Source organism: Anopheles ziemanni, chromosome 3 (assembly GCF_943734765.1).
Source record: "Anopheles ziemanni chromosome 3, idAnoZiCoDA_A2_x.2, whole genome shotgun sequence".
Classification (NCBI taxonomy): Eukaryota; Metazoa; Arthropoda; class Insecta; order Diptera; family Culicidae; genus Anopheles; species Anopheles ziemanni.
Genome location: NC_080706.1, coordinates 47,159,622 through 47,183,355, shown reverse-complemented (window position 1 = coordinate 47,183,355; position 23,734 = coordinate 47,159,622). Strand labels below are relative to the sequence as shown.

Sequence of the window (23,734 nt, the reverse complement as noted above, 5' to 3'; positions counted from 1 at the left end):
GGCTCGTCTCCGTGCGAGCCACCCCATGGGAACTGGGATGTGGGATTGCGCGCCTGGAAGGTAGACGATGGGAACAACAACAAAACAAAAAGAAAGAAAGATAAAAAAAACCCCAAGCAGCGCAAGACGGCGAATAAAATGCTTTTCCTCGTTGGTCGTCGCGGTGATGCAACCGGATTTGTTCTGCAAAACTACTTTGCTGCAGCTTGGAAAAGAAAACAAGCCTCGCTTTCCATACACGACACGACGCAGCATGGGAGAGCGTGAAGCAGTATGCGCATGAAGGAGCATAAATTCCCTCCGACACTCCCTGGGTTTCGTCTTGGACTCACCCACCCACCCGGGTGGCACTTGTTTGTCAAAAATTGCACGTGTGCCAACATAAACCGCTCGCCAACATAGAAAGCGTGGTGTCAGAAATTTCCAACCCATCCACACCTCGCGGGAAAACAGATTCAGGTGCAAATCAGAACAGACGGACGCGATGAAGGCACTCTTCTGGAGGAGGGATGCGCTCGTTCGGAATCTGCATGACACTATGGCCTTCATGGTTTGACTAAGAAGAAGAATAAACGTTAGGCACGAAGCTTGTGAAGAATTCTGTTTTTTTACCTAAAAACATCTACCAACTAGATGTGACCCAGATTTCTGGAAAATAGAGCATCTGCATCTCCATCTAAAATGAGTTGTTCTCAAAAGGATGGCACCGTAATTATGTCACACGAGATGGGATAGGGAATACCTGGCGTAGGTGCTAGCTCTAACGGCATTTGCTTAGCCAATCCTGCAAAGTTCACTCCAATGAATTTCCCAGACGAAGCTCACCTGGAACGAGAGAAAGGAAAGAAAAACGTAATCTCAATAAGTGATAACGAAATTAGTGCCGTTTGAAATTACTTCCATTCGGGGATGGAATTAATTGTTTGCTTAGGTCATGTGTTACCGAAAATAAAATTGAAAGCAAAAAAAAACCCATCGATCATCGCCACCGCTTCCGGTAGGGAAGGAACTCGTCATACTTGGTGGGGCGCGCGGCGCCGGAAAAGCGTTCGTTTTCATTTTGCCCGATAACAACGTATATTGATCGACAGTACGCTAAGGAGGGGGAGGGGACGGAAAGGACTGCATGTGTCAAGGCGTTTGACTAATCGAAAGCCGCGCGGGGTACAAACATTTTACCAAGCGGGTCCAAAAGAACGCCCCACTGAAGCCATTAGTTGAAGTAGGAAAGGAAAAAAAAAACTAAAATGAAAATCTAAATAAACAAACAGTGCTGACCAGGGCTTGGAAGAAGTTGAAGCTAGCTGAGTGGTGGAATGCTTCTGTGTGAGTTGGGAAACACGGGCTGACCCTGATACACCCCGCTTATCTAGAGCGCGATGACGACGACGACGACGACGCTGACGACGGTGCGCCAATTTATCATCAATCGCTCATTACACCGCATTGGACTCCGATGGGTGGCGTTCTGGGAGCAGCACATATTTGGGGCACCCGGCGTGCCGGAAAGGTTATCAATCATAACCTCGCACCGGGGGGAGGGCCGAATCATCGGATGTACCGCGAGTGCGCCGCAAACACTTCTGGCGCATCGTTCCGGGAACCATTACCGACACGCCATCTTTTCACGAATGCACGCCGAGCGGCGTCTCTTATCAATTAAACTGTCATCTTCCGCACACGCGCTTCCGTCTGATCTCGATGACGGGGAACGGAAGCTCCGCCTGGTTTTCCGTCCCATCTTCCAGTTTCAGGTCGTTGTCACCCACTTCCCTCGATGTGTTTAATGTCCTATCAAAATTTTACAAATTATTTGACCGAAACATAAAATGAATTTGATTTCCTGGCAACCACTAAATCATTTCGATTCGTATATTCGAGGATTGGCTCGGTCGCCGTCCTACCCATTAGCGCCGAATTAGACATCGCATTAGATTCGCTCCCTTCACCCCCCCGCCCAATCCAACCCGCACCACGCCTCTCGTCCCGCGGGAGGATCGGCGATATATGTTCATTTTGGGGGTTATTTATTTTTTTCCTCACATTTATTTATTGATACTGCCCCGAGGGCGCACGATAAATTATTTGATACGAGCGTGTAAACAAAATGGTCGATGCTTTTCGACAGACCTCTCCCCCCCACCTGTCTTCTTCCCCACCACCCCGGTACCGATTCTTCTCGGGCGTACACCGTAGCGAGACGTAGGCAAAGAACTCAAGAAACACCGGCTGGGCGAAAAGGTTTGCGCGATAAATTAACACATCCATTTCAGCCTCGGATGCTGCGGGAACAGCTGGGCAGTGTTTTAGGGGAGGGAGAGGAGGGGTGGAGGGGGTTTCTGCGTAGCGCCGATACGCGAAACCGTTCGGACCTTGGCCGTTTCGCGAAATTGGTTTGCAGATTTTACGAGAACAAAGGAAACACCGAAGAGTTCGCCATCGGAACAGACCCCACACCGTATGATTCGTTTCGGTGTTGGGGTTGTGAGTTGTTGTTGTTGTTTTTGTTATTATGAGCGAATATTCGATTCGATGCTTCGCGATCAGCTGACGTCAGCGATAATGGAGCGCGTTGGAGAGATTTTTGCACGACCGGAATCGCATGTTTAGATTTGGCATGGCAACAGGATGGCTTTCGTGCGGGGAAGGATGGTACACGAACCACCCGGTTTGGCATTTCATTTTAGCATTTTTTTTTTTCACTTCAAATCTGCCCACTAGAAATAATGCAATTCGCACAAGACAGCGGTGGTTTATTTATCGAACGAGTGAACAAGCGAAAAGCATCTGCGGGATCCTCAATGCGCCGGGGGTTCTGGTGTGTTCTCCGGTTTTGGTGTGTGCAAAACGCATAACCTATCCTACTTTACGATGCCTACAAAACACTTGGAAACGAACTGGCCTGGTACGACCAGGGGGGGTTGCGTGAAGTGAGAGAGAGATCGCGAAAAAAAAAAATCCAACTTCCTGCCCAGCGGCCGAAACGACCCCCACGGTGGCATGCGAATCGATCTCCCATCAACCGGGCGATAGTTTGTGTGTGTGCTGCGTAGATCGACGTGGCGATTGCGATCCTTTTTGCGTGCGCTGGAAGGAATGTCTTAATTCGTTCCATTTTTTTTTATTTTGAACTGCCTTTTCCCACCGTGAGGGATTGGCGGAAGGGATCGCGGGCGAAGATCGAGAACGGGGATGGAAGCAGTAAGTCTTTGCCCCTCAGCCTCCCCCCCTACAACCCAGCCTTCCTTCCACACGTCCCAAATGACTCATTCAAATTCGAATCGAATTCGTTGTTTTCGAGCTTGCGTTGCGTTGGTGTGCGAGCCCGAGCAGAACCGCTGGAAAAAAGGCAAAGGCCGGTCAGCAGAACGAGTTTCGTTTCCCAAAGTTCGTTCTTGCTGGCCACTACCACCACCACATCACACCGTCATTTTATACCTTTTTCTTGATTACCCCCCAACCTCGCTCCTTCAGGTGCGGATAGGTGAGCCGTGCGTGTCCGTGTGTGTGTGTACCTGTAGGTTTAAGTTGTTTGGTTTAGAATTAATTTTAGAAGCTTCTTCCCTTCACCCAGCGTTAGCCGTCGACGTGCGATTGAAATGCCCGCGTAACGCATCGATCGGTTTGCATGCAGCATGACGATCCTTCCCACTCTCCCCCCCCCTCCCCTCTCTTTCTCTATCTTCATGACTTCATCATGAGGCAGTAGCATCATCAGCTTCGACACTCGCTTCCCGAGCTTCGGAGGTTTTCAGCTCGCACAGTTCTCCGCCGATTTCCGCGCCGATTCGATTTCCCCCGCCGGCAGAGAAAACGCCGTGAAAACCTCATCACACGGATAGAAATTGGGAAAGGCCCCCCGAGAAACAGGAAGTATTCAAATAGAAACGTAAATAGACGGCGCGGGTCGGTTGCTTTGAACTGGAATCGTTTTTTTTTTTTTTGCCGGGACGGAGTGTGGAACCAATACAAAATAAGAAAAAGGCCGAAGAGGCACGGCAAAACTGCGCTTGGGCGGAAAACCGCCCGCCAAAAGCTAACTGTAGTCGTGTTTTGTTATATTTCAATTACGATAAAAGCATCAAATCTGTGTTAACACTACCTTCGCGAGCAGCAGAACGCTGGAAGAGGCTCGCTGGAAGATGTTAGAAGATCGACCGGACATAATCGGGCCGGGTGATCGCTGGTTCGGTTTTCCTCCCCGAAAAAAAATCCTTTTCAGCCAGTGAAACAAAACGTACAACCATTTTACATCGTAATTTAGACCACCGCGCAATTTTGTTTGGGCTTCCCGCGGGAAGGGGGGGAGCGGAACAAACCGAAAAGCTCCGGTGATGAGATAATGATCGAACCAATTTTGAATCGAGATTCAATTACCATAGGCAACATTTGAATTTGTTTTGGGGCCCGCCGAAACGTGGCCAATGTGGCCACAGCGCAACCTCCAGAGGATGGCCTGAAACTGACAGGAGGTATAATTACTTAATTCAACAAAAGTTCGCCACGCTTGCCTCGGTTCGGGCTCCTTCTGGAGGCTTCCTCCACGGGCGCATTCCACTCGGTTCCCAGCTATATTCCCATTCCAAATGGGGGGAAGCAGCAAATTTGGGAAGTGCTCGAAGGTGAAATTAAAACACGTGAACAGATCAACCAAGCTGAGGCTATAAGGCTGAAGATAAGACGCCGTCAAGTTCGCACCGTCCGAGAAGGTTTCGCGAACAGCTCAACGCCGATCGCTCCGTACGGCGGGTGTGTAGTTAACAGGCTATAATTATATCGTTCTATTTCGCGGCCCTCCCCGAACCTCCGAAGGACAGGAGTACTTTGGGCTGAACTTCATCAGAAGGGAGGGAAACAAAATCACTCCCATCAACTCGGGATTCAAACTCCGAAATCGGAGTCCGACTAGTAACAGGAAGAGAACAGGGGGCTAAAGACGGTGCGGGCGGAACCAAAATGTTCTTAGTCATCCGAATGGAATTTGGCGAACGGAGTTGGCAAGGCACGAAAAGGCAAGAACACCAAAACAATCTGCAGGCAGAAAACACAAAGAAAACGTTGGTCCACTGGTCAGCTTCGCTCGAAGCCCGTGGTTCACCGAAGCCCAAAACGCAATGGGATTGGAATGTGCTGGCTGCAGAGGAACCCGACCGAATTCGAGGCACTATCAATGCAAAGCAAAGGAGCATCATGGAAGAGATCCAACAGCGAGCGGGGCGATACGATATGGCTGTAGTTGTGCTGCTTCTTGCGCCCGATGGTTGGTCCAGCAGTTTTCGGAGTTCACTTCCTTCCTCAATCCCCCCCCCCACCCCCCCCCCCCCCCCTTCTCCGCTCCCTCACCAGCTACCCAGGGTCAGGATCCCAAGATATTTAGCGAGCGGCAAGTAAAACGCGCTGACTAATGTGAGAAATCCGAGCACGGATCCCGAGCGAACCGACAGTTCGAACTGAACCCGGGGGTTGCGATGGTAACCTGAGATTTGTTTTACCCCCCTGCTCTCCTCGTGCTCACCCCACCTAGCAAACAACAGCAGGATCCACCCTTTCCGGTCCGATGGGACGTGGCGGGGGACCCGCAAAACGGGAGACGCCACCCGCCCGAGCATGATCGATGAACCGAACGAGGAGCAGCAGGGAGGAACGCAAACGAACGAATGAAGCAATTTATCCGCACGAAAGTCTCAATGAGTGCGTGCATCGTTGGAAGGTAGTTTATTAGTGCTATCGATGGTGCCGATATACATAAAGCTGCACAAAATGGTGAAAAACGGCGTCCAGATTGATGAGACGCCATTAACCGCAAATGACACCGACGGGGAGGCACCCGAAACCTAATTTACAGGAAAAATTATGTCGGTGTATTACTGCAGTTCGGTTCGTGGCCAAAATGGACGCGGAAAACCACTCTCTCTCAAACGTGTTCATCACTTACAAAATTGATTAAATTACGTTCTTTCCATTTCAGGAAGTTTTCCTGTATCAAATAAACTTTAATCCTCAATGGTCAAATTCTATTCAGATAGCGTTCTTGTAGATGTAGTACTTTTAATTTTTATAAAAATGAGAATTTTCGATAATTTGATTTGAAAATATTTTGTTCAGTTATGGAGCAGTATTTTTTAATTTAAAAATTAAATAGAAAATCAAACAATTCTATTTTGTAATACTAGAATACATTGCTTTTGAATCTTGCCCGAATGCTTTTTAGGGGTAATTTTGACCCCTATTTTTAAAACTTATTTTAAATAACTTCACTGTTTTTGAAGATATTGCAAATCTGTAAACTGTTACATTTTGGTATATTTGTTGACTATATATTGTCATCTTTTGTTTTTTCATGTACCACGTCATCATTCCGCTAGCTCGGTGTAAAGCAATAGGGGTCAAAATGACCCATTAACAGCATTCTAGGGATAGTCAAGTTGGTTCGCAGAACTGGTAGAACAGAAAAATCTGATTTTTTGTTTTAGATTTTAAGCTTTGGATTTTAAGAAAAGCCTTTTTTTGTAAAAATATTCAGCCGTTTTTAAGATATTAAAATCTAAAATGGCGTTGAGGGCAAAATTACCCCCTATTTGGGTTCTAGTGTTAAATAGAAAATCACAATTTTAAATATTCAAAACCACAGCATAGTCTGTTTCAGACTAAGATAATTTTTCTAACGCAATTTTCACCCAATTAAATTCTAAATAATTCGTCGTGCAATTGCATCGAGAAGTATAACTTGCCCATTCAAGTGTGCTTTTTCAATGTATAAATCATTTAAGTAGTTTTAAAAGGTTTTTATTATGAATTTAAATGTTATTGGCTTCAGGTAGAATGTGCATTGATTTAAAAAATAATTTTAGTGGAAAAACGATTCATTGTTAGCTTGACATACCTTGCACACCAATAAGGAATGCGAAATCTACAAGCACCGCTGTTGTAAAGCAGTGTGACAAGTAGGATTTATTTCCTCTTGGCATTCTTAACGTACCTGAAAAAAACCCAGTCACAGGGGAGGTAGGTAAGCAACAAAACCGACATCGTTGATACGCGATTGATAATTGAACGGGCGTTAAGAAGTGATACGAGAATTAAGATTAGTCGGCTCGCGATTCCTTCCCATCGGCGGAATGCTGCCGCCACTGACGCGAATGAACTTTGGTCCGACCATTCGTTAAGAGAGCCGCTGCGATTCCGTTCTCCTCTTCGCTTCCTTCCGCACACCGGTGGTGGCAATCGAATCGATCGAACTGACCCTCCGCTGCTGGTGAATGGCCGAGCGCCTCATGTGCGTTTTGCGCACGGAAAACCGGGTCTCGGTCGCGAAAGCGGTACCCGAATTCCAAGCGGACATTTCGCAAGCCGGTCCCGGGTCCCAACCCTGGGCCCGTGGGAGTCGTGCGGCGGGTGATCATCGGGAGGAGGGTGCGAAAACCTCGGGGGGTTAAGCCACGGTGGACGGTGGGCAGGCCTGGTTGCCCACGCCGAGGGTCAGCCACGGCGAACGAAGCGTAGAAGCGAAGGAAGCTAATGACGAGAGAATAAAAGGCAAAAGAAGGTAAGCGAAGGAATTTCGCTCACCCTTCGCTTCCCCTTTGCCGACCGCCTTGCGGATGGCCGCATGACCAGCGTGCATGTCCCATCCTCCCGGCAGCGGGAAGTTGCGAATTTTTCTTCGACCTCCGCTTTGTGCCGCATCTTTGCAATCTCTCCGCACTTCGGCTTCGGGTGTCAAATTTCAGCAACACCAGATTTGCGGCGGCGTCGACGTTTGCCGAGGTTGGCCAATCTTGGTCTCCGGGATACACGATAGGGCAGAAAAACAAACCCAAATGCCACACACTCACACATCCGTGCGGTTTTGAAGCTGCCGGGTGAGAACAGCATTCCTTTGCGCTTCCTCCGTGGAAAAGGGGAACGGAAAAACGGGCACCGTGCTCTTCCTTTTTCAGGTCCTGCTTGAATTGAAGCAAACAAAGACAAAAAAAAACAACAACCCTCGATGAGTTGCCAAATCAAAAGGGTGCACCGTTGAAAGGAAAAAAAAGGACCATCGAGAGCTGGAGGCCAAAACACATTTCCTTTTTTCTTCCATTTCTTTCTTGGGTTTTTTTTTGTAAACCCAAGGGCGCTCCTTTGATTGTTCACTCATCCTCTCATGATCCATTTTATTCGCAGCTAATGTGGTCATTAGATGCAAAAACTAAGAGGCTGCCTCAGATTACAATTTCACGCATTCGATTGCGGATGATTCATGCATACTTTTGTAAATAATAAAGGCTGTTTAAGCTGGTAAATGAAAATTACCGCAAAACAATTACCAAAAGCTAACGAAAAGAAATATGTATGGAAGAAATATACACAACTTGTACATAAACAGAAACAAAATTCAACCAATGTATTTTTATTCAAGAACACTAATTCATGGGTAAGGTTGTTTTAAAAATTAAAAAGGTGCGTTAAGCTTTAAGAGTGATTTTCATGTAAGATCAACACAATGCTTGTTTCTCTTCGACATTTCTTTGTTTTACCTTCAGTTCTTAATTTGATCTGGCTTATCAAATGTTGTTTGAAAGTCTAACTTTTTGTTCAACAAAATAATTATAGTTAACCAATTTACAAACCTCATTAACTTGTATGACTCAGCCGCACAACTTAATCCTGTTGAGAGCGATTGGGCTTTGGTTCCCACAAACAAACAAAAAAAATGAAAAAAAAACATACAAAACTAGCTAGCTAATTGAATACTCAAGTAGCCAACAAACGCTAGAGAGAACCGGAGAACATTGGCACCTCTCGGCCACGGCGGTAGCGGAACTAAGTGAATGACTTATTATCCAATTTTCCCGATTTTCTCCCACCAAACGGAAATGGACGATTTAGGAGAAACTCTTGCACCGCTTCCGGCCAGAAAGGGCCTCCCGAATGGGACCGAGCGAGCACCCGGACGCGATAAGATTTTGGGTGGGTGAGAATTTTGCTTCCCCATGGAAGTCGGGGCCTAAAAGAAAGGACCAAGGATGACGAGAAAAACGACTCCGGCCGGGTTTGAGTAATGCATCCGCCCGAGAGCAACCTGCACAGTAGGTTTTTCTTTTTTCCATCGCGATTGATTTTTCGGTTTTTCAAACGTGAAGGAGGAAAAAAAGTTCTCCCCTTCGCATCCCACAACCCCCGAACACCCCAAGCGCCTACTGGCTACTTTCTTGCTCCGTCCAGTTTTCCAGTTTTCCATACCTTGGATCGCCATTCTTATTGCCCCGGTCAAGATTGTTGTGCAGGCGTGCGCATTCCACTCCGAACGAGTTCGAAGCGGGCCGCTCGAAAATGCTCGAGCTTGAATGAAATCTGCGCGAGCTGCTTCTTGCCCGGCCCTGCCCGTCCAGCCAAACACTGCTTCCTTCGGGGCTGATATCTGTGTGTGCAATAATAAGTGAGGTGCGTGAGAAAACCCTGCGAGCCCGACGGACAACGCGGATGAATGGGTGCCCAACATGGTGCCTCCTCTCCTCTTCGCTGGCGGGAATGCGCGATAATGGTGGTGTAATGATGGTGTGATACAGACTGGTGCCTGTGGCTATCTTGGTGGTGGTGGTGGTGGTACCCAGCAGAGTGGGTGCGATACTGCCGAAAGCAAAAGGACACGAGAACCGGGATACGACGCTGCACCGACCCGATGCGCATCCGATATTGGTTGGCGTCGGAGCACTTACAAGCGGACCAACACATCCACAAATGCCCGATCCGCGAGTGAATTGCGGCCAAGGCGCAACATTCGAACCGAACCTCGGAGCATAATCGGCCATCGTGGCGTCAGCGTCGCATTCACGGTTTCGCACCGTGCCGGAGGAGCATAGCTTTCCCATCATGTGTCCATTACTTCGCCTTTGTTGTCCTGGGCCGATTTCGGTTGCTTTTGTTGTTGTTTTTGTTGTCGCTTTTTTTTTACATGTTTGAACATGCACACATCATCGTCTGGTGGCGCATCCCTTCAAGGGATTTCCTTTCAAAATCGCCGCTATTTTCCTCCCTTTTTTTTACTCTCTCTCTCTCCTTCTCCAATCAGTGTTGGCACTTAGGGCCATTTTACAAGTCTTGCGAAATGACCTTTTCCTGCCGCTGCCCAACGTTCACTTAGCGGTGGGTCAAAGGGGCGGAGGAGGAGTTTTTCGATGGGGGAAAAGCCAACGGTTTTACCTGATCGTAAGCTGTTCATTTATCACTGGCAGAACGTTTCCTTGCCATGTGCAATACTACTTTGGCTCGTTTAATTACATTCAGCATCTTGGGAAATTAAATGCCATCGTGTTTTTTAACACAAACACGGGCTGTTGGTTTTTTTTTGTGTTTTTCGACTCTCAATCTTCCTGGCAGGCTGAACCGTAAACAACTCATCTCGTCTCCGCCCGGTGAAATTATCCTCTTCACACCGTGCCGGAGCGGCAATCGGGGCTGAACGTAATAATTAGGGAAAGGAGCAACACACTGGAGAAGAAAAAAACGTAAAAATACACAACAGACCAACACGGATAAAGCTGACCCGCGGGGGTTATTTATTTTTTTTTTTATAACTCTCGAAGGGTCTCGGTTTTATGTCCTTGTTTGCCTTGACTAATTCCCTTCGCATCGCCGTCCACCCAGTCGGTCGGCCGGCTGACGGAACGGACGTTGGACGATGTTTCCTTCCTGCTACCCTATCGCCGGCCTTTCCTCCTCCGCCAACGAGCCACGCAGCGGGTCATCCTGCCGCCCGGTCGGAGTGCGAAGACGGTGTGAGAAGTTTAACGCAGGCATGTAAATTCCCAAAACTGGCCCATAAAAGACGAGCAACAGAGAGGAAAGATACACAAAGTCGAAGGGAAAATCAACAACCTGTAGCTAACCTGCCTTATAGGGCTCTGGCAAAAAAAAGCAAATGCCAGAGATGAAGTCCGTACATGAAGGTAGGATGCACCTGCCACCCGCGTTTAGCTCGGAGCCTCGGGAAGAAGAAAATTAAAATAAACTAAAAACACAACGGCAGCTTATGAAAACCGAACTTTCCGACGGATGGAAAATATGCACCACCGTTGAAGCCGTTTCGAAGGGAGATGTTTTGGAGGAAAATAATGGAGAAGTACAGAAAAAAAAACTTGACAAATGAAGGTGAATAGAAAAAAAAACAACACACGAACAACACCAAAGTAGTTGACCGGCGCAGGACCAATGCAAGACAGGACAAAGGAAGGGTCGAATCGATTCCATCGGAATTTCGGGACCATCCTACAAAGGAGCGAACTGGGCAGCCGAGCGAGGGAAAGGGAAACAGATGTCTCGGTGTGCCCGGCTCCGGAGATCCTTGAGATGTTTGCTTCTTTTACCGGGCTAGAGAGAATGGTTGGACAATAAACTAAGACGGATTTCACCGGTTTTTCTATTGTGGTCCCTTCGATGCAATGATCGTTTTTCTGAATGAATCGAATGCTGCCCCAGCTACGAGCACGGACTCTTTCATGTACCAGTTAATTAATGGTTCCCGGTAGTGGTGGAAGGAAAAAGAGGAATGATACATTTTCGGATCATTATTAAATGTCGATTACAGAACATTACTTGAAAATCCTCGAGGGTAGGATAAGGAAGCGTTAATTCAAGTTTCACAAGAAAATCAACGGAATTGTATCGTCGTTTCCGATCATTAAACGTTCGTTCATTGGGTTCTCTTGTAAGGTTGTGTAAATAAAACATTAAACCTTCTTCCGTCACAAAATCACCCACAGGGGGGAGAGGACAATGATCTACTCTCCATTCACTCCCGGTTCGAGAGCGATCTTATTCCCAGCGGTGGAGTATTGCTTCGGGCATCCAAGATAACGAAAGGACGCGAAGTGAAGAACCGGCGGCGCAAGCAAAAGTGAGCAGACGAGATGAAGAGTGCAGATAGGACCCCGCGAAGGATTCAGGTTGGCCCGGGGAAAAATCACCGGAACCCAACGGGAGAGATGCCGATGCACACAAGGGGTAAAGGGCGCACAAAGGGAAAGGGAACGTAACATCGATCCCGATGCCGAAGGGACCAACAGGACGCAAGCGGGGGTTGGTGGCCAAGAACCGAGGATCGATCCTTCGGGAACGCGACTTCCCGACAAACGCCAGCGCAGAACACACCGGAGTACGGAGTCGAAGATCACATGCACGCACACACCGATAGGGGAGGAATGAAAAAAAGTGAGCAGAATTGGATGTGAGTGAATGTGCGGAATGTCGAAATGGACAACGATGGAACACAAATGCAGCTCATCATGCACACGCAAAAAATAAAACCAGAAACATCCAAACCCGAGAAAAAAGCCGGACCGCAGATTCTTCTCCGTGATTCGACGAATCCTCCTTTCCCCGTACTTTTGTTTCCCCATTTCTCATATCCAGTTCTGTTTTTCCTCCCATATTTTTTCTTCCCAAAGTCCCGCGAGAAAGCAGAAGGTTTGTCTGCATCTTTTTTTTTTGTGTCTAAATGTTGAACTATCTGTTTTGCCGCCTCGCTTTTCGGGTGTGTGCGTGTGTGTGTGTTTCTCATGTTTTCGGTCAATTTTGGTGTTTAGCAAAGCGCCAACCGGATCGGCCAACAAAGGGAAACCAGCCGTAAAAGGGAGCGAGGAACGCAGGGCATAAGAGGCGAGCAAACATTGGCCCGGAAGAGGTGAAAATTAAGAGAGCCGACCAGTCGATGCTCCGGGGCATTGCACAATGGGTGCAGGCCCGTTTCGGGGAAAGTCGAAGGCAAAGACGCGGAGGATCTCAGAGTCTTCGGAAACCCACCAAAAACGTGTTCATTCATGCCGAGGCGGGCAGGTAGCGAACGCGCGGGAGGGAAGATGCTGCACCGGACTTGCCAGCTCGAAGTTTACGCATTTCGATGTGGAACGTGAGTCCAGAAATGAAGATATCTTTGTTTCGATTCAAATTAACAATAAAACTTATGAACTGTTCTCCGACATTCGCTGGTGGTAAGGAAGTCGGGAGGAGACACGATCATGAAGTAGGTACTCTAAAACCACAAACCTTATCTAGGTTACTAAAATATACCTCTCTTAATCCTTTGGTAAGCTGTCGTACGACTGGGATTAGCATACGGGAGGAGGCTTTCACTAGCGAAAGTATTAAATTTAAATCCGAAAAGCGAGCTTAACGAATCCAAAGACAATGCTGGCTACCGCATTTCAGTTGCCTTTTCCGGCCGTCGATCGATCTAATGTGATCTCATTTCTCAGCGGCGACTTTCACGCAGGAGCCCTTTCTTTGTCCCTTCCGTAAAAATCGGTACTCCCACGAAGATCTAGCGGGGCTACGAAACACACCATAGAGCAGGGGTCGGCAAAGTCTGGCCGCCAAATGATTTTATCCGTCCCGAATGAAAATTTTAGAACGACACACAAGTCATAATTTTTCTAAAGCCTTATCGGATTTGATCAAAATATGACACTTAATATAAGAAAGAAACTTCTAACGTGTGTTGAAACTGTCCAACGACGTGTTTCAATACTAGGAGACTTTCCCGTATACTTTTATTATAAGTTTTTCTACTGATAGTTTTATTACTAATCGATTTAAAATGTCTCTATCTCGTGAATTTCGTTCAGTATTTTGAGTATAATCACAGAAAATAAATTGAAGTACAACGAACGAACCCTTATTGAGTATAAAATATAACGAAAATAAGTAAAAAAAAACTGATGGTTAAGAGAAAAAATTTAAAATATTTTATCTTATCTTTATGCTACTTTTCAGATTAGAAAACCGATACTCTATTCAATAAGGGATTGATATCACTTTGAAAATATTAAAATAGCATTTAAAGGTATCTGATCTGGCCCTTTGCAGGAAACGTGTGCCGACCCCTGCCATAGAGCATTGGAAGTTATGTCCTGCTTTGGATAATGCGCTCCTCCGTAGCAGTTCCCATAGACGACAAAAGAGGTGGGCACCGCACCGTTACCTCTTGCGTGTAGTCTATCAGTCCCCCGTCAAAAACTCCGCACCCCTGACCAGCGCCCGGATCGCAGCGAAAAGAAATGTCCATAAAACCGTACAAAACTTGGCTCGAGAGTGAAGGATTAGACAGGGCGACAAAATAGAGTAATAAAAATGGGAAAGAATGGACGCGCAACATCGTGGCACCTACGTCGAGCCGTACGGTGGTCATTCAAAGGGAACCACTAGGAAACGCACGATGGTAGCAAGCAAGCAAGCAAGGGAAGACAAATAAATAATACCCAGTGGAGAGGCAGCGACGCCGTTTTGGTAATTTGTAAGGTCCTGATTCCCAAGGCATTTCATTTTGTTTTTTTTTTCCCTCGAACTGAATGGAAAAGCTCGAAAACCCGTCTTTTGCGCCAGCTGAGACGATCGCTTACATGCAACGACATAATGATCCGACAACATAATGCGGTTACCTTTTTCTTCGGCTCACGTGAATGACAAAACCCACTGGTGGTATGCTTCATCTGACAAGCATAATTTCGTCCTACGTTCTGTTTGCACGGAACGATTAACGCGGATGCAAATGAGCAGCTCGAGGAGAGCAAATGATGATCTCACGAACAAAGGGTCAAGATAATAAATAAAATCGGCACAAATCAAATCCCGACGGAGCGTTGTCAAACAAACAAGCGCGACGTAAAAAGGAGAAACCAAAAAAAAATCAAAGAATAAACGCGGCCAACGCGCGGGCCTTTCGCTTTTCCGCCAAGCGTCTTTTCTAGCGTTTTTCTTTCCCTTCCTTGCTGGTTCCTCGCGCCCCGACACTCGGTACACAGATGCGAATACAACGGTAGTGTTTTCGGGCCGCCGCCCCATTGCCGCATATGTGACAGGAGGGATTTATGTGAAAGATTTATGAACGGCTGCCAGACGCCCGAAGGAACCCGGAGGGCCCACCCAACACGAGGGTGCCGTCGCCGGGCGAGTCCCCGAAGCGAACCCAAACCCGGCTCCCGATGGGCTTTGGTGCCGCAGGCGAGGGAATAAAACGGTTGTCTACCGATTATTGCAAATCTGGTTTTATTTATCACTTATTTATAGTTCCTTCCACATGGTTGTTTTGCGATTTCGACACAAATTTCTTACCACCTGCGCGCCGGTAAGTATGCTTAACATAAGAGAGAACTTCCCAAACAGTTGGGTTTCTTTTCTTAAAAACGCTTGCAGCGTGAATCACCCGAGGACATAATTAGTCGCTTACATGAGTCAACCGAGTACAGAAAACTCGACTGATACAGCACAAGGGTTTTTTTTAATGCCTAAGCACTCAAAGTAACCCTTCTTGCGAGCTTCGTACCGAAGAAACAGATTAGCTTATCATTTAATTACCACTAATATGCCACCGCCCTGTCAACTTGTGGATGGGGTGGTAGTAGTTAATCAGTCCGCAGCACTTGTCACACATTATCCCCCGGGCATGTAGTAATGAAGCTGACGCGCAGAAATCGCTGTCCGCCGTTCTATCTTTGCCGGCCTCACCACATTCGACTCTTGGGGCCACGCGTTGGGACACGCAGATATTTACGATATTGTGGATAAAAATATGGTACACCAGCAGCGTTCGTCGGCCCAGTGCCCGATCGTGGTGTGTAAACAGCGGGAACGCCCGGAGAGGCGGGTCGGCGGTGTTATCTGACTCTCTAACTGCCTTCCCTAGCAGTCACTCTTCATGTACACAGCCGAGAGCTCGTGGCGGTTTCCCCCTTTTTGACCGATTCATATTTGCTTCGATGACGCAAACACGACTCAGATGATGCCAACAACCCTTCCAACCAGTGGACCTTGCCTTCGGGAAGATGTCTTTCGGTTTGCGCAATGTCCAGAATTCGGTGGAGCGTTACGGTTCCATTCGGGTTCATCTTGGCCTAGCAGAAAATGTTGGGATATTCAGACAAAATGTGAACGTAATGGTGAAATTACTTTAATTTTGCGATAAGTACTTTCTACAAGGGTGCGTACTTTGGATCAATTTTATCCACTTTGTCACTGTAAGAACTTAAATGCCTCACAAAACGTAGCATCACTTCAAGAAATATTACTCATGCTGAATGGATAATAATAACAAAATAATGCACCATTTGCATCAGCCATCAGCCCAAGCCGACGCAGAAATCCACCCATGGGGCCCCCTGGAAGCGAAAAAAAAGAAACCACACCGATCCGACAAACTATTTACAACAGTGCGGCGCAAATGGAGCACATGCGAGTGGCAGATCTTCAGCCGCACACGCAAACCCCTTCGATGATCCAGTGGATATATTCAGCGGATCCCGGCAGAGTTTTGTTTATGTTCAAAGCGCTCATTGTTTATGCGCTCTGTCCTCGTCAGCACGGTCGGGTCACGAGCAGCGGCTTTGGACTGGCGAGATTTGAAGGCGGACGAGTTTGTGGTTGAGGGATAGGTTGAAGTTCCACCATGAGCAGCACTTGAATCGCCGCCCCGTAGTACCCTAACTCAATTGGCAGCAGCTAGCCACTCGAAAGGATGGGGAGTTGTTTCTTTTTTATTTTTTTGCAGTTATGCTGCATCGTGCTGAAGCTGGCCATTATTGACACACTTGTTTTATCTTTTATGCAACCCCGGCTAGCGGGGATTCATGTTCGCCTATCACTTCCCCAAAAAACCCGGCGAATGTGTGAACGCTTTCATCCTCTTTCCGGAAAACCCGATGGACAATTTCCCACTAACCGTCGAGAGCACGCGAAACCGTCGGACGGGGTAAATCTTTGCCCGCAGCCAGGCCACAGAGTTTCGATGCTCGATGCTGGTTCGTGAACGGTTGATGAAAATGCCAACACTTATATGCTATTCGTTTGCGGTACGTTTGGTAGCCGCGTGGCGTTTAAAAGTTAAACGATGAAACGTGAAGGAAAAGCTGCTGCCCTGCACGTTGAAAGTTGTGCGAAAAATCTCACCGCAAACGGTGGCGGCACGATGCAATCGAAGTTATAGCATCTTAATTAGAGAAAATGCATATACCACGGATGGTGGCCGGCGAGCGGCAACTACTGGACGTAAGAGAACGTACTATAGCCGATGGGTTTCCTTACTATTTTCCCGACACTACCGTTTATCCATTTACTACACCCAATCGGCTGCCCTTTCATCCGGCAAGCGGTAGTGTTATTGTTTTGTCCTCTCGGTGCCGGCGGGTTTTCCGTGGCGCCATACGCAAAATATACCGTAGAAGGGAATGTTATGCTGCTGCTGGGGAAGGTTTTTGTTTTGTTTTCCTTCTCTAGACAACAAATCATTTGTAACGAAATGTAAATATTGGTGCATCGAGAGCAAAAGTGAAGCATAATCAATTTATGAAGTCCTTGGGAAGTTGAAAGGTCAGAATCATCAACTCATTGCACGATTGAGTGCAAAATCTTAAAAATTTGATAACAAGATTACAAACAAGAAACAGCTAAATAGTAATGATGTACCATAGTATAGAAATAAAATGCTATAAAAGGAACACATCTTGAATTTATAGATATTATGTAGGGTACTTGATAGTCCTACAAAAAGTACTTGATAGTCCTACAAAAAAGTTATACTATGAAAAAGCCGCATTTTCAAACGAACAAAAAAATAAGAAATATGTCAACAAAAAAAGTGTTCAAAACATACATTTATAATACGTTACGTTTATGATGCATTCACGGAACTGGCGAAAACGGATCCAACACATTTTAATGCTGCATGTCGAAACCCATTGATGTTAAGCCACTTTGAAGAGCATGCAGTAAAATTCCGCAGATCATAGGCTTTTCATAGCTTTTCATTCATGGCAACACGTAGCGCGTTGCAGAATTGGACCAGGATATTTCAAAACAGCTACAGAAAACCCCTTTCATGATTCTACACGAAGGGAGAATTATGCATATTTAAAGAGTGACGCGATAGCGTCAAACGGAGAGCTTAAAAGCATCAAAGAAAAGTAATAATCTCACTTGGATAAAACTCGAATCCATCATAACCGACTAACATACATAAATACGAGCACAAAGCTAATAGGGGGAAAAGTGTGAGTGAAAATACAAACGAACACCCACACGGGAACAAGAGCTTATCTGCTGCATTTTTCAACACAAAAAAGAAAAGCAACGAACCTTACCCAACACGAATTCCAATCATGAGATGACGACGGTGGAATGTCTTTCCCGTCAAATGTTGGATGCATTTTCATCCCATCTTTTCCACGCGCCGAATGCATTCTGCTGGGATCGTTCATCTATTTCACTGATGACTATTTTTCCCTCCTTTACCAACCCACCCGGTAGCCAAGCGATGTATAAAAACGTAGATTAAGCTAGGAATAAAAAAGGTAAAAACTTGGTGCTCAGTTCTGGCGTTAAACCTAGTTCTGTTTCCACTGACTACCGGCTAAAACGAGAAGGATGCTCCACAGGGAACACCATTTTCTTTAATATACTATAGCCACTCTTCTCGATCGGTTTGCTCATACGAGTTCCACGGCTTCATGCTGTTTGTCTTTGGCCCGATGTTTGTGCTTCTTTTCTACCTTTTCTTGCGTTATTTGTACGGAGCGAGATTATTTCGATTCCCATTTCCGAGCGCACAAGTATGTAGCAGCGTGATGACCAAGTCCAGGACCAGGTAGCCAGTGCGCAAGTAAGTCAAGCCGGATCCAGCCATCCTGGCAGCCACACCAAAGGGATGCTGCATTTCGACGCAGCACCGACACGAGGGCCGTAAGCCTCTTCAAGGGTTTGCTCAAAGATCCCGGTTCGAAATCTAGGTGAAAATATCAGTTGTGAAACAGGTACCAGGGTAGGCAAAGGAAGTGTTTAATTGCTATTGCCCATTTTCTATGCTGCCTTTTCCTTTGCCTCCCTTGCCTTCTTCTATTTCTCTTCCCCGTTGCCCACTTTCAAGCATCCAGGACGGTTGGGCTTTTTAATTGTTTCAAGGATTTTTATACTGTGATTATTATGTTCAGCAACACCGAACCATACAATGTGCTTTGCTTGTTCAGTTCGTTTCCCAACAACTACCATGTAGAAGGATGGCCTGTGGAAAAACGGGCCGCCCAACTTGCGGTATGTGCCTTAGTCGGAGACTTTCGGTTATTTTAGTTTCTTCTGCAAGATGTATTTAAATAAAATAACGAAAGCTCTGCGAACTTATGGTAATTCATTTCGACGAAAACTGAATTTACGGATTTATTTACTATTCTAAAGAACAAAACTCCGGAGACTCACTCGCTTGCAACCGAGTTTGGTACCTCATTCATTTCATACTTTGCGTCATTGACAAGAAAAAAGTGAAGGAGAAAACTGGATAAAGCAGCATAGAAAAAGGGACACTTAATTCAGTCAAGCTTTTGTTTGACTTCGAGGTAAAAAATCTTCCAGCGCGGCATCCAACTTGTGATCAGATGAAGTGGTAAATCTCTTAATTATTATTGTGGAGTGCATCAGCAGAAAAGGCTCTCTACACTGAAGGAAAAAAGAGTTTTTTGCGATCAGCTTTGAGATAAAAGCTACGCAGCTTGCATATAACAAATGCAAGAAAAAAATCTGCCCCATGATTGGTGGAAACGGTTTAAAGAATCGTGTGCCTCGAAGAAGTAATTTGTACGAATAAACAATTAACGAAAATAAAGCAAGAAGATAGCAGCAAACAATCTTTTATACCTAAGAGTATCAACTCATTGAAGAATGTAAATCAATAAAAAATAGTTTGAAACTTTCTTCAGTGGGAGCAATTTGTCGCTGTATCCCATAACGCCCTTTTTGCACAGTGAGAAAAACAAACCTAAAAAAAGAGGAATGAAATTCTATTGGCAAGTAACATCAAGGGTCTTTGCCATCCATTAAAGGAGCCTCTAATTTTCGCTTTCAACCGCTTGCATTGGTTGGTAGATGATGAGTGCGACGATTGTTAGGCTAATCTACCTCGTCATTCTTTAAAATGGAATGTCGACAGCGGACAGCAGCGGGAGTGGATGGGACAGCTTGAAACGTGAAAAGTAACTCGTGTTTCTTGCTCATATAAGAAGGATGCAGATGGAAACTCTGTGAACAATTGATAATCCTCTCCTGACGAGTACGGAGGATATTACAGAAATGGTTTACCGTTTCCCGAGTTTGCTTGGGTTCGCTCGCCTTTGTTTGTCTTTATATTTGGAAAGTGGGCTTTTACGGGCTCGCAACTGTCCAGCAAATTGTGGGAAAATGAGTTTTAATCTGACATGAATGGGTTTACAGAGAAACAGCTTTATGGCATCCCAAGTTAGGATTCTAACCAAAGTATTTAATCCCTAATCTTCCATGTGATTGAATGACGAAGAGAAGTTCTTGACAATAAAGTGATTCAGATTGCTTGGTAAAAATGGCCTAAACGAACGATCAACTTTTCGTTTACGTGAACAGTGAACTGTTTATCAAAGTTCAAATATACAAAATAAAACAGGTTAGATAAGGACAGCTTTTAAGAATACTTGAAGAGCAAGAACTAATGCTCGCAATAAGGTATGCACATTAAAAAAAAGGTTATCGATCAAGATTAGTCACAGCTGGATAAAGTTGAAGTTTACCTTAAAAAATCATTCTTTCGTTCACAGATTTTTAACAAACCGTTTTTGGCGTAGAAGTACCCACTCCTGTCTGCCCATTCGTCGTCGCCCGGGGGCACTCCCGATCGCGTTGCAATCGATTTTTGCTTTCACCCCGCGCTATCGCCGATGTATCAGATTTCACATCAGTTTTAACGAGAATAACATCCTCACTAGCGGAACCCACTAAGCCAACCTTAACCTCACGGTGCGACGCGTTCGACAGGCTTCCCGACAATATCGTTTAACGGGTCGATTTGCGTTTTCCCGAAGGCAACTGCAACATAGCGTAAGAAAAAAAAGGGACGGACTTTTTCCCTTCGTGTACCGTCTACCTTTCAGCAACTATGTTTATGAACTTAGACATTGATCGACATCGATGGGAGAGGAGACAAAATGCGGGAAGAAAAAATTCTGTTATGTGTTACTTCGCTTTCAATAAAAAATAGTCAATTAGACATTCTGCTGGGACGGTGTTTTCAAAAGGATCACGAACAACAGTAAACAACAAACGTCTGGGCTGGTACAATGCTGTTGAGCAAAAATTAATGTTGAAACTGTTAAGTGAGTCGAAAGGATCAAATTTTCTTAGGTGAAAAAAAAGGTGAGGCATCATTTTTCATAAACCATCCGATCCTGGCTGCAAAGTTTCAAATTACTAATAAAACTAGTCGCCTTTATTTCTGGTTCTGGCTCACCACATCCTTGTCTCGGTGACCCGCTACGGAGATTCGTTGCGATTAATAGTTAATCGAGTTCATTACGTACCTGAGCAGCACCGGCAACCCGTTGCCATCTTAAGGACCGGCGGCGGTTTTTATATTATTTTTTACTCCAACGAACAAAGCATTCGAATGCAAACAGGAGGATTGGAATTCGTACCCAAAGGAAACGACGTCAACGTGCTGCCCGGCGTTCGAAGAAGCACCCGGGCCCGAGAAGCGAGGTGAAAGGACTTCTTGATTCATGGTGCTCAAATGGTAGCGGAGGATTCCGGTTACGTTCCACTTGACTGGACAAATAGCTGCCGGCTAAGTCATTTAGCTCTCTGTGACATTTTGCGGTTCGGTTTTGCCTTCTCCTCACTTGTTGCCGGGCTCGGCGTTGGAATTCGCAATGACTAGGACGTTATGTTTTTACTTCTTTTATAACTGCCACGGAAAAGTGGCCCTTTGAAGAACGCTGTACGGTCGTTCCGCCAGCAAGAAAAGACCGAGTAATGAAGCTGACGATGTTAGAACCACGCACAGCAAACGGCGACCATTGGTAGCTTCATATTCCGCACACGAACTGCAAATCAAGCGGACCGCCGGATTGTCGGTTTATGATTTGCATGGAAACAGATCCGTCAAACAACAAATTAAATCTTGCAAACGATCGAACTGACCGTACATGTCAACAAACCATCGTACATTTTTACCGAAAGTCGCTCGGGTGGAATATGAAACGAAGGGCGGTTTTTCAACCTGTCGGACAGTGGCGTATGTCAAACATGCATAAATCACGCCGCGCGATTTTTCTTTCCACTGAAAAAATGCACCGCCACGTGCGTACGTGAGACGCATCACCGAAAGGCGCTTACTCACCCCGCGGTTGCGCATCAGCAGGGCGAGGAAGATAAAGGAAATAAATCACGCCGCCAATTGAGCAATCGGACGGCCGGCGAGCCCGGCCAGAATCACTTGACAGGTATTGATGGTGACAGTGCTTTCGGGGGGACTTACTTTGACGGGCTGGTGGGTGGTGTCGGTGTTGCACATCAATAATTGTACGACACGGCGACCTGGACGCACCGGCGATCCGATAATGCGCATGCGATCGCGGGCCTGAACAACGCGTTGACATATTCGATTGTCATATGACGCCACGCGAACCCTTACAGGGATGAGAATTTCAAACAGCTAACCAAAATGAGGAGCTTCTCATCAGGGTTTAGAATTCTAAGGGTTATTTACAGCGCTATGGGTTAATTTACAGCTTTGGTTAAGAAAATCGATAATGCTTGTGTTAATTGCTACTTCCTAACCAAAATAAAATATAAACGTGATTAAACAATGATTATTCATTACAATTTCAACAATCTATTGGTATTTAAGAGTGTCAATGCATGCATCCTGACTAAGGATAATGGATGATGAATTATTGTAATCATTGAAATAATTTTAATTCAATTCTCCTTTTTGTACTTGTACTTCACTTTGATTGATTGATATGTATGTTTTGAGAGTAAATTTGAGAAAAAAATGATCAAATACTGGTATGTTATCATCATAAACAGGTTATAGTACGATAGTTCAATATTAAAAGTGAAGTAGTCAGGAAAATGAATGGAAATCACTGTAAAACACTACTGTTCACCCAAGGGTTAAGTTGTCTTTCTATGTCCCACATTTTCGGGGCTACACATTCCCGGACCCAGTTTGGATACTCCACGGCGGCACATTGGTGGGTGGCGTGTGGTACAGTGATGTCCGTTTAGTTCCCGGGAGAGTATCGATAAGATAAAGGAAGTCAGCTCGTAGACAAAACGGCACACAGCACACGAACCTGGCGTGGGTGATGGCATAACTGTGCCCCCGTATCTAACACTATTAGCGTACGCCCGCTCACCTGGTATTGGATCTATCGGCATATCGATCGGGTCGACTCCGCGGCGCTTCAGGATCGGGTGGACCGCAACGCAGGACGCCGCACGCCGGTGCCCGCCGCCATCGGCCGAGGCACTGTTGGCGATTCCGTTGGTGGACGGAAAGGAGGCGGCCGGGATGGCACTGGCGGCCACTCCAGCCGGACTGACGAGAAGCGCGGGAAGGCAGCCGGCGAGCAGAAGCAACAAGTTCCTCGCCACAGTCACCTTCATCGTCCGCCGGCGCGCCTGGTGATGGTGATGCTGATCGCTGTGTGTCATCGACATTATGCCGTCGATACGTTAGTGATTCCGACGGCTGGGGCGATTCAAACCGGGGGGTGATGTGTGTTACTATTCGCAATCAGCACTGCGACAGATGACGACTCACCACCGCGAATTGGCACTCCCCCACAATAAGACGCACTTGTTGGGGCACTTTTGTAAAACTGATAGCAGAATTTAATCAATCAAACTTCTTTCTTTCTCTGGTTACAACAAAATGATACACTGGGACACCCACACGAAAACTATG

The 23,734-nt window shown here is 46.2% G+C and overlaps 1 protein-coding gene across 1 annotated transcript in view; it reads right to left on the bottom strand.

The window, feature by feature from the left end:
• LOC131284881 (glypican-4) overlaps window positions 1–23,487 on the bottom strand; it is a 60,461-nt gene extending 36,974 nt beyond the window's left edge. Inside the window, exon 1 of the mRNA XM_058313740.1 lies at window positions 23,184–23,487. Within this exon, the coding sequence (XP_058169723.1) occupies window positions 23,184–23,487 (304 nt within the window). The remainder of the gene's footprint in view (window positions 1–23,183) is intronic.
• Between the last annotated feature and the right edge of the window lie 247 nt (window positions 23,488–23,734).